Raw genomic sequence first — 18,464 nt, forward strand, 5'->3', positions numbered from 1 at the left:
ACACCAGAAGCGATGGTCAGTCTGAGGTCAGTAAAGTTACTACTGCTCTGTTCCTGACTTACACTGGTTACACATGTAAGGTGAATAGACTAAATAGAAAACTGGGGGGTGGGAGGAGGTGGGGAAGCTGAATATCTAGACTATTCAATCAGAGAAGTATTTTGGCCTTAATTATATGGATATTATTATTTTAGATATAATTTAGCATTAAGAACAACCATCTAAAAATATCTTTAAAAAGCAAATTCTTTTCATTCCCTCTGCCTCATCAAGATGGCATTAATATAGGCAGTGAACAGAAACTTCAACAAGACAATACTTAGAGTGCATTAAATAAATATAAATTTTATTAAAAACACTCACATAGCGTTATCAGGAATGATATAATAATAAACACTTTGAAATAACTTGCATTCATAACATTACAATACTTACAGTATTTATAACCATCCTCAGATTTTATAGACAACCCAACATCTCATGAAAATGAAATGAAACTAAGTTTTTAGAAAAGCATAGAAAAATGCACACAGAGCTCATTATCTTAGTGTCAAACTGCAAAAGTTTCCTACACAAGTTGACCACTAGCTTTAGAAGTGAACTGTACATCACTGTGCGTCAATCAAGATGAAAAAATCATTCAAGTAAAGTTGACACCACTCAGAAGCATTTTCAAGTATGGCTACATAGTCAACCTGATATTCCTATATAAGCAAATAGGAGATCTGCTTTCCATTCATTCTGAGGCAGGTTTTATATTTACAATTATAGATCTGATATTTACAATATGCCACTTAACTTCTTCTCACTACCTAACCTCTCCCCAACCCCCGTAACTATACTTCCTGCTCTTGCTGGCCAGCAGTTTGACAAGTGACAGTGGGTACTATAAAAATCAAATATTCATATAGGGATGGCTGATTCAAAACCAACAAATGTGCACATAGTAGCCAAATATTTGGGGTTAGATATACAGTATATGCAAAATACTAAAATCATGTGGTTTAACATACACAAATGTTTTGAGATGATTGCAAACTGGTCACAGACAGAAACTAGAGAAAGTTTTTAAAGCCAGAAGCCATGTTATAAAGAAAGATTTGACCAATAAAACTCAAAGTCTTCATTTGATTAAGAATTTATTTGTAATATTAGTAAGCAAAAAATGTACTTAGATCAAAATGTAATTGTTACAGCTGAGGGGACACCATACACCTAAGTGTTCTGCCTTTTTGGGGAAGTCCTTATGGATCTGTACCTGTCCTGATTACAGGACCAAAACATCTTTATTTAGAGAGTTGAAAGACTCTAGCCAGCAGACACTTGCCAAACTCCTGCCTTACAATTTTCCCTTTATCAACTCAGTGCATTCTATTTTCATGTAATTTTTTTCCTGCTTGACACAGCCAAAATATTCCCCAAACTTTAAAAATGCTTTTCTTTACAATAAAAAGAGTCAACAGATTTATAAAATTAGTTTTAGTTACATTAGGACATATACAAGCAAAATAGGAGGGATTCAAAATAAAAAGGTTAAATCCCTGAAAAAGAAGATATTTATTAACCTACAACAATTTTACATAAACACAGGTGACATGTTGGCAGAAGGAGAACATGAGCTGAAATATCCCTGATTTTTAGAACAAAAAGGTTGACGTTCAAGTTATACTTGCTAAGAAATCAAGTATTGAAAAGAAGTTATGCTTTTTAATAATAAAAAAGAAAGTCTTGGAAAAAAAATGATGGTACACGATGCTATAAGCTTTCACTCTCAGTTCAATATCCTATTGCCAAACTAGTGTTGAGGTATATGACAAGTAGGAACATCACTCAAGCCTTTAATGAATCTTTAGCTCACATTATAATATATCTGTAGCAGGCTGAGTAGCACCATCATGATGTGAATTCTGCTTCAAATCCATATATATATATATATATCTATATATATCTATATGTATATATTTAATTTTTACAGTACTAAAATACTAAAGCATTGTGTTAAAAAAGTTTTGTTTACAATTAATTTACTTACTATACATCTCTTTGACTTCTTCTTTATACAAATTACTCATTTAAAACCACCACAGCAAACTAGCTGCCTGTTTTTTTTTCCTTGTAATTAACAGATTCCCATGGAACTAACCCTGTTTATTCATCTTATGCAGGCATCAGTCTGCTCGGTCTTCCTGGTACAGAGGACACTTAAGCTAAGAAATGACAACATCACAATGTACAATTATCAACAAAAAGGCAGACTGACATTCAGCTCGCTGAAGAGCACATAGATCCATAAAATCGCTTTGCGTCATTGAACAGCTTGGTTGAGTCTGTGGCATGCAGTTCATTATTACTGCAGTTGATAGAAAATTCTTAAAACTACGTATTTGAGCGATGAACTTGTCATACAATTTTGTATAAAACTTTTACAGTATAGCATGTGAGATGAGCACCAGAAAACATGTTTTATAGACCAATGTATTCCTTTAAATCCAGTAAGCCCCCTTTTGGATTTAACTGGCTGTATGGAAAATGGACACATTGCTCATCAGCAGAGGCATGGATAAAAGCAAAAATATTTTAAAAGCTTTCCTTTCCTTAAAAAAGATCCACTTTGAATTTTAAAAGGAAAGTAAACTTTTTCAAAAATGTCTCAGTACCTTAGCATTGTTCAAGTTGTCAAAGCTTAGGTAGGCAAAGTGCTTCTAAGACACCATTTAAAATATTTATACATATACATGTGTGTGCACATATACATATGTGTGTGTATATATGTACATATATACGTTTATTGTCCTACAAGGACTTCACTGGAACAAAATCCAGGGGCCTTTAAAATGTCCACATTTTAAAAACAGCTGTGTAAGAATAGGTAATTATGATAAAAACTTGAATGAAAAGGTACCCCTATTATGGAAGGGCACTGGAGCACACTGATAGCATCTTGATGATATAAAGGCATTCAATTTTTAAATGTTAAAGACACCATTTTCTTAGCACCATTTCTTAGAATATCCGAACAAATTCAGTGTTTTGCTGTCTATTCATTTGTTTCATGGAACTATTTTGATAAATAAAAGTTAATATTAAGATTACAGTAAAAACTGCATGTTAAAAAGCAGTAATTCCAGTATTTCAGTACATTGTATGTTCAGCACCAGATGGTATTTAAGAGTCCTGCCACTGTAATACTACAGTACTTGTTTGATTTGTGTCATGACTATGCAAACTTGGTATTATTAAAAGTGGTCACAGATGTGTAGAGTTGTAAGGGGAAGAAAGTTACATTTACATATCATCTCGTCCAGTAATAGAACCAGTGTTTAAAAATGTAAGTTGTGGAACAGCTTCTTCCCCACCTTCTTTTTGCATAGAATGCTTTGGTCTTTTGCCCAGGCGCCATCTGTGACCACTGAGGAGTCAGTGGAAATTAAGTGCTATGGGGAGATGACCTCTTTTTCTGCTGGTGAGCTGAGGTTCTTCCCACCACGTTTGTCATGAATACTGTATCCTTTCCCCACTGCCCATGTCATGAGAACTACACTATGGACAGGTTGGTTGTGGTCTTGTCAAATGAGGTAACCAACACAAGGGGCGGCATCATACATATCTGTTATAAGGCCCTGTGACCCGAGTGAAGGCGTATGGAGATGTAGTCACTGTGGAGTCTGTGGTCACGGACATGGTCCTTTCGGCAAGGGACTTGATGAAGCGCAGGTAAGTGGGCTCGGAAGGTTCGTGCAGCTCATGGGGCTCTCGTTTTACTTTCTTGCCATGAGTTTTCTGAGGCACATAGTCCGGGCCGTACTTTTCACACTCCTCTTCTTTCTCGCGTGCTTTTTCGGCCATTTTGGCTTCCCAGAGTGCCAAGCCATGTTTTGGCTCATTCATGCTCTTGTGCTGGTAAAAGACAAGAGATATCCTAGTGGGGTGATTCCTGTTGGGATTCTTTAAAGGGGTTGTGGCATGAAGCTCACGCTTTGCACACTCAATGAGAATTGACCCATGAGTTGGAGCCACAGCCACTCCCCCAATGTCAGGGTCCAGAAAGCTCTGCTCGCTGTCTGACCAGACCTCATCGTTTTCCTCTGCGGTAGAAGGCTGCTTTTCCTGACTGCCCACGTCATGGAATTTGTATATGCCTTCTTGGACAGAAGCAGTTCTATTATGGTTAAGACCAGGAAGCATCTTAGATAACCCATTGGCTGTGTGGGAAAGCATATCCGTCTCCTTGTTTTGGAGATGCAGGGCATGGAGAGAGCTGTTGAACATGCCTGGAGCTGCACTGTAGTTATGCATGATATGAGAGGACGGGTGATGTTCACCATTTTTATAGTCTATGTTTGGATTGCTCATGTTGGGTGGCAATCTAGCGGCAACTCCCATGAAGTGACCGTCCATCTCATGTGTGGAATAAGGAGGAAATGTCCCTACATGGTGTATATTTGGCCTAAGAGTACAACTGCTGAAGGTATCTCCCTGCATATTTTGGTTTCCGTAACCTAAGTACTTAGAAGTAAAACTCTGGCAATTTCCAAACCTTGATTGGTAAAGTGTATGGATGGGTGGTAGATTCAGCTTAGAGAGAGGGTCTTGGTTTGGATACCTATATAGATCCATGGGCTGGGGAGAATAAGAACCCAGATACCGGGAGCAGTTGTCCACTGATACATTTCCATTGCACTGGTATGATGGATATTGGTTATTTTGATTTAAAAGCCCAGGGTAGGAGCTCATGGGGTTAGACGGATTCAAATATGAACCCGCAGTTTGGGATGAGGTGGAATAGAAGTTCATACAGTTGGTGCCTACATGTGAAGAGCTTGGATAAGGACTAACTGGGTTGGGCCGTCTCATATATACATTGGTGGATCCAGAAGAAGAGTAAGAATTGACAGCCTCTGACTGCGGGTTAATAGTCAAGGGATGATGTGGCAGTGGCGGCGGCGGTGGCGGTGGTGGTGGCGGCGGCGGCGGCGGCGGCGGCGGCTGGGGTGGCGGCGGCTGCTGGGGTTGCTGCGGCTGCGGCTGCGGCTGCGGCTGTGGCTGCAGCAGCTGCGGCTGCTTCTGTAGCTGTGGAGGTGGCTTCTGTAGTTGTTGGGGTTGTGGCTGGGGCGGCTGGGGCGGCTGAGGCGGCTGGGGCTGCTGCATGACTGGTCCTGAAAGTCCCAAAAGATGGGAAGACAAGGTAAGAAAGAGGGGGGACAAGTATGCTTGATTTTTATTTTATAAAGGCTAGGGAGGATGCTTAAATGTATTGAAGAACCACCATCAGGACTATGCAATATGCAACACCCATCAAACAAAGATAAGAGCAAAGTCAGGGTTCTGATCACAATCTGGCCTAAATTTTTTTGTTTCTAAAGTATTAGAAATAAAATGGAAGACCTCTTAACAGTACAATCTGGTAAGTGAAGATAAAAGGAATAAACATCCAAAAACCATTCCACTGAGAGCATCACATTCTCTGGTGCTCTGTGCTCACACCAGGCCACACTCCCTACACGAGAGCCCTCCTCCCTCCAGCCATCCCCCTGCCCGTCTTTGGCACCTTCATCCCTTCCTTGAGGAAGCCTCTATGACCTCATCTTCCAGTGCTTTTGCAGTACTCACTGCAAACACAAGTTCCATGAAGCAGTGGTGATGATCTATTGAAATTATGAATTTTAGTCCCCTCTTTACCCTCCTGAAAAGGATTGCCTTGAGGGTATGCCTTATTTTACTTTATTTCTCCATTGCCTGGCATGCAATAAAATTGGTTAAATACTTAAAATAAAGTAGCATAACATTTTTTATGAAAGACTCAGGAATGCTATGAGAAAAAGAATGACATTCATTTAAACACCCGAAGCATGTCCTATAGTACATGAGCCCATTTCATTAGCATGCTTTTGAGAAAGGAAATTTACAGTTGTCGATAAAACTTTAATGAAAGTTTAAACTTTGTGAGTGACACTTTAAAAAGTCAAACTTCTGTTTCATGATCTCATTTAAGAAAGTACCCTGAGATAAGAACAAATGGATCTGCAATGGCAGTCCTGACAACTGAAACAACTATTACGGAAACCGGTTAGAAGGGACAAGAGGCCACGTTCTATGTGCTTATATTTTACAGTTTCCTTACAGGAGATACCAGGGTCTGAAGAGGCTTAGCTTGTCTTAGTGTGAATTAACTAATCAACAAATATTTGTTAAGCATCCTTTGCATATTATTCCAAATTATTTAGTTTGAGCTTCAAGATAAATCAGCAGGGAAATTTGAGTTTCTGATGCAATGATGGTTGTAAACTTAAAAGATATGCATTATTCTTTTGTTAATGACCAGGCCAATACCACCTCTAAAATTTGGATATGGACATTATATGGTTGTATGATTTTTTTACACTATTAACCGCAGACGTAAAGCAAAGGGCTTTGGAAAGAAAATATCAACTTAGTATTGATAAATTGTGATCTGTTGTGATGGGTAAAAGCGTCATGAGAACTACATATGGACCTACCTACTAAACCTCAGATTCAATGTGGCTTAGGAGAGGTATCTTATTCTCCTGCCACTACCCCCTCAATCTTGTTTCCAAACTTATTTCAATAAATAGTACTGTTTAATTATCTAGGCTTAAAACTTTGGAGTCATCCTTAAATTTTTCTTCTCCTCATTCCAATGTTTCATCACCAGGGTATTACTATTCATTTTGGAAGAATTCACTTCCATCATTTTTGCTCCAGCTCATTGCTACCACCAAGATTTATGCTCGTATTAACTCACTCTTGATTTATTGTATCCACCTGCTAACTATTTTGCTCCTTTACCTCTAATGTGGCCTACCTGCCACTGCTAGATTAACACTAATTTCATCACATCACTTACCTATCAGAAAATGTTGCCATTTATTATAGAATAAAATCCAAAGTTTCCCAACAAGCACGGGTTGATGGTGCAATATCTCAGTACCATCTCCAAGAGCAAAGCAGGCCCTCACTACTTTGCAGAAGGTTCTGGTACAGAACTAAGCCATGATTAAATGTAACGTTCCAAAACTGACAGTGTTCATTTTTAAGTATAATACATATGTCTACAATGCTTCACACAAAATTTACCTGCCAACTGTTTAGCCTGCGTTGCACTTTCAGTCTGTTTTATACGAGATGGGGCTGACTTGTCCTTTTCGTTCTTATTTGCGTTGCTTTCCAGAGAGAGAAGCTTTTCAGCCGCAGCTTTCTTGGCTTCTAGTTTCCTTTGTCGGCATGTCTTCACTGGTTCTGCTAGCATCCTGACTTTCCGCCGAAAGGAACTCAGTACCTGAATAGCACCATTTCGTTTTTTCTCCTCCTGAGCTTCTACACTCCCAAACTCATCCACATCAGACACTTTGTAGAGTGGCAGAACGTGGAGCTGCTCATCCTCAGGTTTTCCTCCAATTTCTCGATTGTCTTCTCTAGTGAGGGTGCAGACCTGGTAGGAAAGTAAGAGAGTACAGTGTCAATTTCAGTCCAAATGAAGTGTGCGCGCGCGTGCGTGTGTGTGTGTATCTATCTATCTATCTACCTATCTATCTATCTACCTATCTATCTATCTATCTATCTATCTATGTCTTTCTTTCCTGCTCTCAGTATTTAGATTTGTGGTGTTGGCCTACTGGATCAGAGCAGTGACCACAAAACCATGTCTATTATTAATGAAGAGTGGATCAAAATGGTACAAGGAGATAGACAAGTTTGCATTGACCTTTTGTGTGCATGCCTGTCAGGAACTATGATCTCTGGCGATTCTCTTCTTCACAGATATTTCTGATTCTATGGGAAGAGGCAACAATCCTACCAAAATGAAGCAATCTCCCTCTTTTCACACTTCAAAAATAAATGTGATAAATGTACAACCTCTTCAGAAAAAGGCTAAAAGTCTGTTCTACTAAATGACTGTCTCTGTTTTTGGTCATATTACATTCGCCTCATCTCATATTTTTGTGCACAAAGAAATTTTACATCTTTCCTCACACCTGACTCCTAACTCTCTCCTTCAGTGTGTTTGAGAAACTTCCACAAGATATCAAAGTACAATTTAAATAATGTAAAATTGAATATTTGGTTGATATAGCTAACATGTAACTTAACACTATTTCTACTTTCCTTTTTTCTCCCCTGTACTCTGTTAAAGAGAAACAATGAGTCAGATTTATTTCTTTTCTGAGACATCACTACATACAAGGAGGTACTCCAAAAGGGGGGAGGGGGAAGGATACTTTTGTTGACTTTATAGTAGTTTTTTCTTTTGTTAGCCACAACCATTGTTTTTGATGAAGCATTATTGGTTGGTTTTAAAGTACCAGCTTTTAGTATTTAGTGCTTTTTTGATTAGTGGAGACAATATAACCATGATTATTTAAAACTCAAGGAAGTATAAAATCATTGGAAAATACTCTTGAAAGGAATGTGATCATTATTACAGCAGACTTTTATAAAAAAAGTTTATCATGAGATTGTATTAAAATGAGTTTCTCACTTCCACACATAGAAGTCTTTCAAATCCATGTCTCTGAGTATTTATTCCTTTTCCCACACACATTTATCCCCACTTAGTTCTTATGTAGTGCTTTTTTTCCAGTGACCTGGCAGAGGCAAATATCCCTTCATTCAAAATACCTTCCTCATCCTCTGCTGGAATGAAATTCCTTGTTTTTAGTACCTAATACACCTCCAGCTATCATAATTTTTTCTTCTCTTCTCAGAAACTAGCATAGCCTCCTAATAATGAGCAGGTGCTCAAAACATGATTAGTGATGATTTTAGACATCGTGGATGAAAATTGTAATTGTTCCCTTGGATCAGACATCAGCACACTAAGGCCTACGGCCAATCTGCGTCACGGCCCGTTTTTATACGGCCAGTGAACTAAGAATGGTTTTTGAATTTTTACAGGATTTTTACATTAAAAAGCCCCAGCCACAGAATGTGCCTTATGTAAACCCTACGGGGTCTCCAAAGCCTAAAATATTTACTATCTTGCCTTGAGGAGAAAAGTTTTCCAACCCCTGCTCTACACCAGTGACTTTCAACCTTCTTCATCTCATGGCACACAGAAACTAATTCCTAAAACTCTGTGGCACACCAAAAAAGTATTATATATTTTTTCCTGATCTGACAGAATAAAATAGACACAGTTTGAATCATCCACACCAGATGGGTGTTGTTGTGTTGGCTGTTGTCATTTTTTTATTTGACACCAAGGGAAAAGAGGTCTGTGCACCTAAGTAGTCAGGATGGCATTTCAAAAATGATTACTTTTTCCATGGACATGAGCTTTATTTGGAGACTGTTAGGGAAGAGAGGGAGGAGCTATGACTGGTGGATATATGGGATGAGGGGCTTAACTTGCTTTTTAATTTAGTGCATGTTGCCTGGAGGTTAGGATGAGTGAGAACAGCTGTAGAAGTGAGAGGAGAGGAAAAGGGAAGGTCATGGAATGGATGTTTTCCTTAGGGAAGGAAGCCTGGACAAGGATATGGGGACTGGGGATGGGGAGGGAAGGCATCCTTCATATACTGAGACTCAGCCAAGGTCACTGCTTGATGCCAGCTTCCCCAGCCCGCCGGCCCCACCCCAGCTCCTGGCCCCGGCCCCTGTGAGAGTCAGCACAGTGCAGCTGCCTATGGCCACGAACAAGGGAGGCCACTGTGGCCTTGCGGAAGACACCCCTGACATTGCACTTAGAGGACTGGGAGGAGCACTCCACGAAGGACACAGCCCCCACCTGCTTGGCCAGCACAGTGCCCTGCTCACATCTAACAGGGATAAGACGCTGTTTGGCCAGCACCCTCAGTATGACCAGGTCCGTCCGCTTGTCCAGTTTACAGCCAACCAGCACCACCTTGGCACTGGGGCAGAACTCCAGTGTCCCCCCATGCCGTGTCTTGAGGACACTGTCCAGTGTTTTTGGTCTGCTAATACTGAAGCAGAGGAGCACAGCATCTGAATCGGGAGAGGCCAGGGGCTGGATGTCATCATAGCAACCTGAAGTGTCCCACATGTTGAGCTCAATGCAGTGCTTGTCTGTCTCAAAGCTCGTGGTGTGGTTCTCAAATATGGTGCCGCCAGGACTCCTGGGTCAGGCATCCTGGGCAACACCTGCAGCAGCGCCAGTCTATCTTGCCACACTCTGAGTCCCCTACTAGCATAATCTTGCAGGAGTCACTCCACCCCTCCATGGTCCTGGCTATGCACCGCCCTCCTCCGTGGCCTCGCTGCCGACACCAGCATCTGGTAGGTGACCCAAGCTACCACCTGGGGCCCCTGGCGCCCCTGTCCCTTCCCTAGCCCATTAAAAATCCTTGTGGCACACCGGTTGAAAATCACTGCTCTAGATCATTCAATCAATACTTTCTCTGCTTCTCAACAGAAACTTTGCACCTGCTTCCTCAAATTACTTTTCACTATTGCCTACTACCTCCCTGAATTCTTTTCTATCCTAGAGTATAACTTTAGTGCCTCTCTTCTGTTTTTCATTTTAAGTCTCAATGGTCATCTTCCTTAACTATAATTGCATCCATATTGATGACTCATTCAACAGTTGATTAGTGTATAGTTTCTTCACCAGAACTTTCTCATTCTTTGTCTCTACTCTGGATATTCTCTCCACAGGCAAAGCCCTACCCTGGCCTTTCTCAGGATAGAATGTTGCCTTACCCTAAGACTCTATCCATTTCCTCCCCTTGCCATTGCCTCCAATTATAAGGTCCAATGCACCTCACCTATTGGAATATGTAGTTCTCATGGGCTCCTTTTCACTTTGAATCTTCCATAGTCGTTACTGTGACAATGATGATGCGTTTTTCATTCATACTTCTCTGCAAGGTGAACTGGTATCTTGGCTTGTTGATGGCTTTCTGCTTAACAGATTATAACCTACCAGATATCTGACACTTAATTTTTAAAAATTTTTTGGCAGCCAACTGTAGCTGGCAATGTAGTCGCTGGTTTAGATTAGCACCAAGAATTTCCATGGTTTTCATGTGCCTGTCAACACAGTTTTCCACCAGTGTGCCAACCTGTTATGAGAGTGCTAGGTGGGCCAAATAATTATGCAACAACAGGTCATTCATGAAAACACTACTGTGCAGGGTGACACTTGCAGAGGACATGCCACTCCAACCAAATGCTGGTAACTTCCAGCTCTCTGCTCTCCAACAGGACAGCCTGCTGGCCTCTCCTCAGCCCCACTTACCAATGTGCTGCCATTCTGCATGTTGTGCAAGTCTCTGTGGGCATGAGCACAGAAGTCCAAACAGGCAGTGACCCCTGAGAACGGGCGGCCTTCCTTCAGACCCAGGCGGCACTCTGGTGCTCTGTGTTCATATTCAATCTGAAGAATCAAAGTGTGTGTGTGAGCGGGGAGGTACTTAGGCATATATTTCCAACACAGTACAAGACCTGTACACTGAATAGGCCAAAAACACACATTAATATTTAGAATTTTTAGAAATGTTGCATACTTTATATCCAAAAACACAACAGAGCGACACAAAACAAAGCAAATACCTTGACATTGTAAAGTTATTTGACAGTGTTACTGAGGTTTAACTGACAAACATTAAATAGGATACATTTAAACTGTACTATTTGATAAGTTCTGACATATGTATATCATGAAACCATTGCCACAATCAAAATAATGTATATATCCATTACTCCCAAAAGTCTCCTCATACCTTTATAATTCATGCCTCCTCTTTGTTCCCAAGCAACTACTGATCTACTTTCTGTCACAAATTATTAGTTTGCATTTTCTTGAGTTTTATATAAATAGATCCATTTTGAGTTAATTTTTATATATGGTATTAAGAGTCAAAGGTAATTTTTTCCCATATGGCTATCCAACTGTTCAAACACCATGGGATAAAAAGATTATTTCTTTCTCACTGAATTGTTTTTGTTGAAAATTGACCATACAGGTTGGATCTATTTCTAGATTCTCTGATCTTTTGGTATATAATGGGGTGTGTGCATGTGTGTATGTGTACACCAATGTTAGCTGTCTTGATTACTAAAACATGTAGGTTTTTAGTAATCTTGAAACCAGAGTATAAATTTTCAAGTTTTGCTCCTTTTTTTAAAAAAAAAGGGATTAGCCAAAGAACGTATGTGCATAATCCACAGACACAGACAACAGTGTGGTGATGGCCAGAGGGGCGGGGGAGCGGAGTCTGGGTGGAGCTGGGGCAACGGCGGGACAGGGTTGGTAATGGGGACATCTGTAATAGTGTCAACAATAAAAATAATGTCAAAAATAAAAAAAGTGTTTTTTGTTGTTTTTTTTTTAGTAAATCTTGAAATCAGAGTATACGTCTTTAAATTCTGGTCTTCTTTAAAAAAAAAAATTGTTTGACCATTCCAGGTCCTTTGCATTTCTCTATAAATATTTTAGAATCATCTTGCCAATATCGCAGAACACCTGGTGATCATTCGATATGTCATGTATTGAATTCATTTGCATTGATTAATCTCGGGACAACTGACATCTTAACAATATTGTCCTTGTGATCATAAACATGGTATATTTCTCCAGATAATTAGGTCTTCTGTAATTTCTCTCAGCAATGTTTTGTGGTCTCAGTGTACAGGTTCTTACATATTTTTGTAAAATGTATGCCTAAGAATTTCATATTTTTGATACAATTTAATTGCTATGGGTTTTCATTTCAATTCTTGTTTATTGCTAATATTAGAAATTCAGTTGGTCTTTGTGTTTTTCAACTTTGCTAATCCATTTATTAGTTTTAGGAGTTTTTTTTTTCCTGTAGATTCTTTGGGACTTTCTGTGTAGACAAGTTGCTGTCTGCAAGTAAAAACAGTTGTATTTCTTCCTTTCCAATCTGCAGTATTTTAATATCTTTTCACTAAAATTTTTTGTTAGATGTTAAATAGAAATGGTGAGAATGAAGAATAAAATGCTTGTCTTGTTCCTAATCTTATGGGTAAAATGCTGTCTTTCACCATTAAATATGTTAGCTTTAGGATTGTGATCTACGTTCTTTATTAGGCTGAGAAAGTTTCCTTCTATGGATATTGAATTTTGTCAAATGTTCTTTATTTTTCCATCTACTGAGACAGTCATATTTTTTCCAATTTTGTTGGTTAATTTTGCCAGTCACATTAATTTTTTAAAAAATATTAAGTGAACTAATAAAATAAACTCCATTGGGTCATGATGTGCTATTCCTTTACACATTGTCAAATCTAATTTTCTATAATTTAGTTAAGAATTTTTACATTAGTATTTATGAAGAACATTTGGCTATAGTTTTTTTTCCCCTTAATGCCTTATTCTGGTTCTAGTATCAATATTTCCAACCTCACAGAATGAGTTGGGAAGTGTTTACTCCTTTTCTATTTTCTAGAGGCATTTCCATTGACTTGTTACTATTTCTTCCTTAAATAATGGGTCAAATTTGGAAGGAAAGTCATCTGGACCTGGAGTTTTCAAAAATTCAATTTCTTAATAGATATAAGACTGTTTATGAGATTTAGTTTTTCATTAGTAAGGTTTGGTAATGTGTTTTTCAAGGACTTTGCACATTTCATCTAAGTTACTGAATTTATTGACAAAGTTTAATAACATGTCTTTATTATTCTTTTAATGGTTGTAGTATCTGTAGTGATGTCTCATTTCTAATTCTTGATATTGGCAATTTTTACCTTCTTTTTTTTTTTTTACTGCTTGAATTAACTTGAAGTACCAGCTTTTGGTTTCTCTCATTTATTCTCTTGTTTTCTGTATTTATTTAATTGATTTCAGTTCTTTCTTTAGTTTTTGCTTCTTTTTGCCTTTTAGGGCTACATTGCTCTCAGTTTCTTAGGGTAGAAATACAGATCATTAATTTAGAATGTCAAATTTTTCTAATATAAGCATTTGATGCTATAAGTATCTCTCCAAGGAAGGCTTTAGAGCTGCATCCCACAAATTTCAATGCCATGTCTTAAGGTCATTCAGCTTGAAATACTTTCTAATTTTCTTTGTAATTTATTCTTTGGCCTATATGTCATTTAGAAATATATTGCTCCATTTACAAATATCTAGGGATTTTGTAGGTATCTTTGCGGTACAGTTTTTGATTTAATATCATTGGCTTTAATTTGGTGGGTACTTTAAGGTTTACAGTGTACTCTTTAACTTGCTACAGTCTACATTCAAGTAATAATATACCGCTCCATATATAATATGAGAACCATATAACAGTATATAGAAGTCTCTTTTTATCTGCAGTTTTGTTCTCCAGTTTTAGTTACCTGTGGTCAACCATGGTCTGAAATAGTAAATGAAAAATTCCAGAAATAAACTATTTATAAGTTTTAAATTACACACCGCTCTGAGGAGTGTGATGAAACCTCGCTCCACCCTGCTCAGTCCCACCTGAGTCGTGCATCACCCCTCTGTCGAGAATCTCCAGCTGTATGTGCCACCCTACCCACCCATTAGCAACTTAGCAGCCATCCTGCTCTCAGATCAACTGTTGTGGCACCCCAGTGCTTGTGTTTAAGGAACCCTTATTTCATAATGGTCTTAAAACACATGAGTAGTGACGCTGGTAACTCAGACATGCCAAATAGAAGCCACAAACTGCCCCCTTTAAGTGAAAGGTGAGTACAGGACAGTAAGATATCTTGAAAGAATACTTTTGTTATAATACATTGTTATAATTGTGCTATTTTATTGTTATTCTCCTTGTGTCTAATTTTTAAATTAAATTTCATCATAGGTATGTATGGATAGGAAAAAACATAGTATACATAGGGTTCGGACTATCCACAAGTTTCAGGCATCCTCTGGAGTTCTCAGAAGGGACTCCCTGCAGACGAGGGGGCGCGGGGAGCGGTGGGGCGGGGAGCCACTGCAGTTCCCATTACCAGCCCCTGTGTTACTTCTATGTGTTATAAACCCCAAAGGACATTCTTAATATTTTTTTAATTAGCAATTGATCTTTTAGAGGAAACTTTTAAAATAAGAACGATCTTTTTACTCAAATATATATAATTTGTGATATTTTTCATTCTCTTTGTTAATCCCTATTTCTATCTGGTATCATTTTCTTTTGTCAGAGGGCTTCCTTTAACATTTTTGAGGTGTTCATCAGCTGGTGGTAAATTATTTTGGCTTTTATCTGAAAAAAATTCTTTACTTTGCCCTTACTTTTAAGAGTTGTTTTCACTGGTTTTCTAAGTTGACAGTTTTTTTTTTTTCAGTACTTTAAATTTATTTCTCCTCTGTCTCCTTCATGCAGTTTTTTTCTGACATGAAATCTCTGTGTTTATCCTCATTTTCCTCATTAGATGTAATGTCTTTTTTTCCTCCATCTGCTTTTCACATTTTTCTCTTGGTCACTGAGTTTAAGCAAATTGATTTTCATGTACCTTCTATGCAGTTTACCTCATGTCTTTTTCCCACCTCTACTGGGGCTTGCTGAGCTTCTGGAATCAATAGGCTTACAGTTTTGAATGGAAAAAATTTTAGCTATTATTTCTGTAAATATTTTCTGTATTTGATATTTGATTGCTTTTTCCCCACCCTCATTATGGGTTATATTTTCTTGTTATGACTAGTAATTTTTGACAGGATGCTAGATATTATAAATTTTATCCTGTTTAGGGATTTTTAAGTCTTTGTTTTGGGATGTTATTATGTTATTTGGAATCAGTGTGATACTTTCAAGTTTTGCTTTTAAATATCTTTAGATGGGAGCACAATAGCCTAATCTACTTTTTACTACCAAAGTCATAAGATTCTGAATATGCTATTTGCCATTTTGTATGTTAATAGGTCTTTCCCTTTTGAATGTTATTAACAAAAACTTCCTAGGTTCTGTAAGAAACCAAGGGATTGTTCTGTCTGCTCCTTTTGATGGTTCTTTCTACAGCCTTGGTATTCTCTTCACATGCATGCACTGTTCAATACTCAGCTGAAGATTCAAGAAGAATTGTGCACAGGTATCAGGGGCTCTTTTCAATGATACTCTCTTCTCCCTGGTATTCTGTGTGTTCCATGACCTTACTTCCCCAAATTCTGAGCTTTGTCTCCTTAATGCATAGAAAACCCTGGGGTCTGTTCAGGATCCTCCTCCTGGCCCTGGAGCACTAATGTGCTCTTTAGGAAATAAGTTACAGTAATCATAGGGTCACTTTTTAATTCCCCTCCTCTTTTGTTTTCTGGTGCTACTATTTTGTGCTTTTTCTTTTCCTAAGTATAAAAAAATTGTTTCATAATTTTTTTTTTTAATTTGTGAAAGCACATCCAGTCCCTGTTAATTCATCATGACTAGACACTGAATTTACAACATGTTTCTGATGGCTTGAATATTATTTGCCGCTGCGTTAATGCAACATATTTGTGTACTGAAACTCATGACTCTGGCCAAAGGAAAGTGAAGGTGTTTATCACTTCATTTCACAGTTGTGTGGTTTGTGACTGTTTAGTCCGTGTTGTGGTGTGGTCAGCATCATTCTGTTCCTTGAATAAAAATGTATAGAAAATCTAGTTGGTCATTAGACAGACTTATGCCATCTCATAATAAACGCCATGGTGGGGTGTGTGCATGAATTGCTGAAAATTCATCTCCATGCCTGGAAGACAATTCTAAGTGCATGACTTTCTGAGGGTGTAAGCTTTATTACTCAATATTTGAATAGTAAATAGCCACATTTAGCTAGTGAATTAAATTACTGAAATTTAATTTCATTAAAATAAAAATAAAAATTCATTAACTCCATTGCACTAACCACATATCAAGCATTCAGTAACCACAAGTGGCTAGCAGCTATTGAACTGAACAGCATACACAAAATATTTCCATTGTCGTAGCAAGTTCTCTTGGATAGCTTGGTCTAAAGTGTTATTTCTATATACGAAAGCACAAGATTTTGAGATTTGAACCTGCTAATTCAGGCCTAAAATTTAATCTTAAGACAATCATAGAAGAGAGAGACAAATGTAAATCTACCGGGTAGCTATAAAGGAATAATATTTAAATTGAGAATAACTCCATGGAGTTGACAGAAGAAATGCTCTGAAGACCCAATGAAGCAAGACTTTAACTATGAAAACAGGGAGTGAGTCAAGGAAGCACATTTAGATATGAGACGTAAAGAAAATATAGTCAATTGGTGGAAGCAGGCAAAGGTCAAATGGTAGGTTTTGACAGCATCCATAACGTCAAAACATCTTCCCATTTAATATGTGGAAAGATCACACAGATGTTCTTCTAAAATCTCTAAACCTTGTTAAGACATATAGATGAATATTACCAAAGTCCCTACCATGCAATATAAAAAACAACTTCTCCATTCACAGTCATTAATTGAATTAATTAAGAGAGATATTACATCTATTTTTTATGTATGAATGCATGTAGTATTTAAATTTTATTTTATTGTGGTAAGAACACAACATGAGATCTACCCTTCTAACAAAATTTTAAGTATACATTCCTGTTGACTATACGTATAAATGTACAGCAGATCTCTACAGCTTATTCTTCCTGTTTAACTGGAACTTTAGACCTATTGCTTAGTATATCTACACACTTATTAATCTATATTTAAAAAACATCTCATGAGCTACATATAATCTTAGATATAATCATCTTGTTATAGCTTAAAAAGTTTGAGTACCTTCATATTTTGGGTACTCAAGGTTCAGGAAATGCATAAAATACTCCAAAGAAAATGTAACAGGTAAGAACAGCAATGCTTAGAAAATTACGTGATTCTCATTCTTCAGTGAAGATCAAAGGAGTAAACATTAATGCTTTGTTGATCTGTCCCTCTCCCCTGCTAAAACTGTTTGATTAATAGCTCCTATAAAAAATTAATTCAAAAGAAAGCGGTTGAACTTGAAATTTAGCAACATAGACTCAATTTTCTTCTTTTTAGCCTGATTTATTGTGTTTCTCATCCAGAATTATTTTTCTACAGTACCAAAGCATCACTTATACTTTTCTGTTATACTGACTAAATTAGGTAAGGTTGTAAATAATTTTAATCCCACTATTATAAACAGCATTTAAAATAATTTTCATAGGCATTCATATACATTTCTAAAATCCTAAATTGTGACATAAAACAACTTACAAACAGACCATCATTATTTCATTTGCTTCCTTTGCTCCCGCTAAAAGAAGAGGTGAGGTTTAGGGAAGGCGTTAAGGTCCACGGTGGAAATGAATAGCTAATTCATTCATTAGGATTGGTTTGCCTGCTGTTAAATTAATCTAATCCCATTAGTCTTCAATGTTAGGTGAATGTTTGATAATGTACTACTGCCCTTCATGTTCACCCACATCCCTTTCTGCCGTGTATTCTGCTCCATACCTTCTCGTCATCTCTAGCTTCCCTCCGTCTGTCAGTCTGCCTCTTGCCCTTAAATCTTCAACCTCTCCTACTGCATTGCTCTTACCCCTAGCACTGACTTTACTGGCTTCTCT

General features: G+C 37.9%; 1 protein-coding gene and 1 pseudogene across 1 annotated transcript in view; both read right to left on the reverse strand.

Annotated features, from left to right (window-relative positions):
- Positions 1-364: 364 nt before the first annotated feature.
- Positions 365-18,464, reverse strand: part of TET2 (tet methylcytosine dioxygenase 2) — a 113,870-nt gene continuing 95,770 nt past the window's right edge. The window contains exons 9-11 of the mRNA XM_054591666.1: positions 11,216-11,353; positions 7,096-7,450; positions 365-5,156 (exon numbers count right to left, since the gene is read on the reverse strand). Coding sequence (XP_054447641.1) covers positions 3,598-5,156; positions 7,096-7,450; positions 11,216-11,353 — 2,052 coding nt within the window. The 3' untranslated portion in view covers positions 365-3,597. The remainder of the gene's footprint in view (positions 5,157-7,095; positions 7,451-11,215; positions 11,354-18,464) is intronic.
- Positions 9,554-10,199, reverse strand: LOC129085211 (rho-related GTP-binding protein RhoN-like; annotated as a pseudogene).

Source organism: Pteronotus mesoamericanus, unplaced genomic scaffold, assembly GCF_021234165.1.
Source record: "Pteronotus mesoamericanus isolate MK-2021 breed Mesoamerican mustached bat unplaced genomic scaffold, CSHL_Meso_final scaffold_232, whole genome shotgun sequence".
NCBI lineage: Eukaryota > Metazoa > Chordata > Mammalia > Chiroptera > Mormoopidae > Pteronotus > Pteronotus mesoamericanus.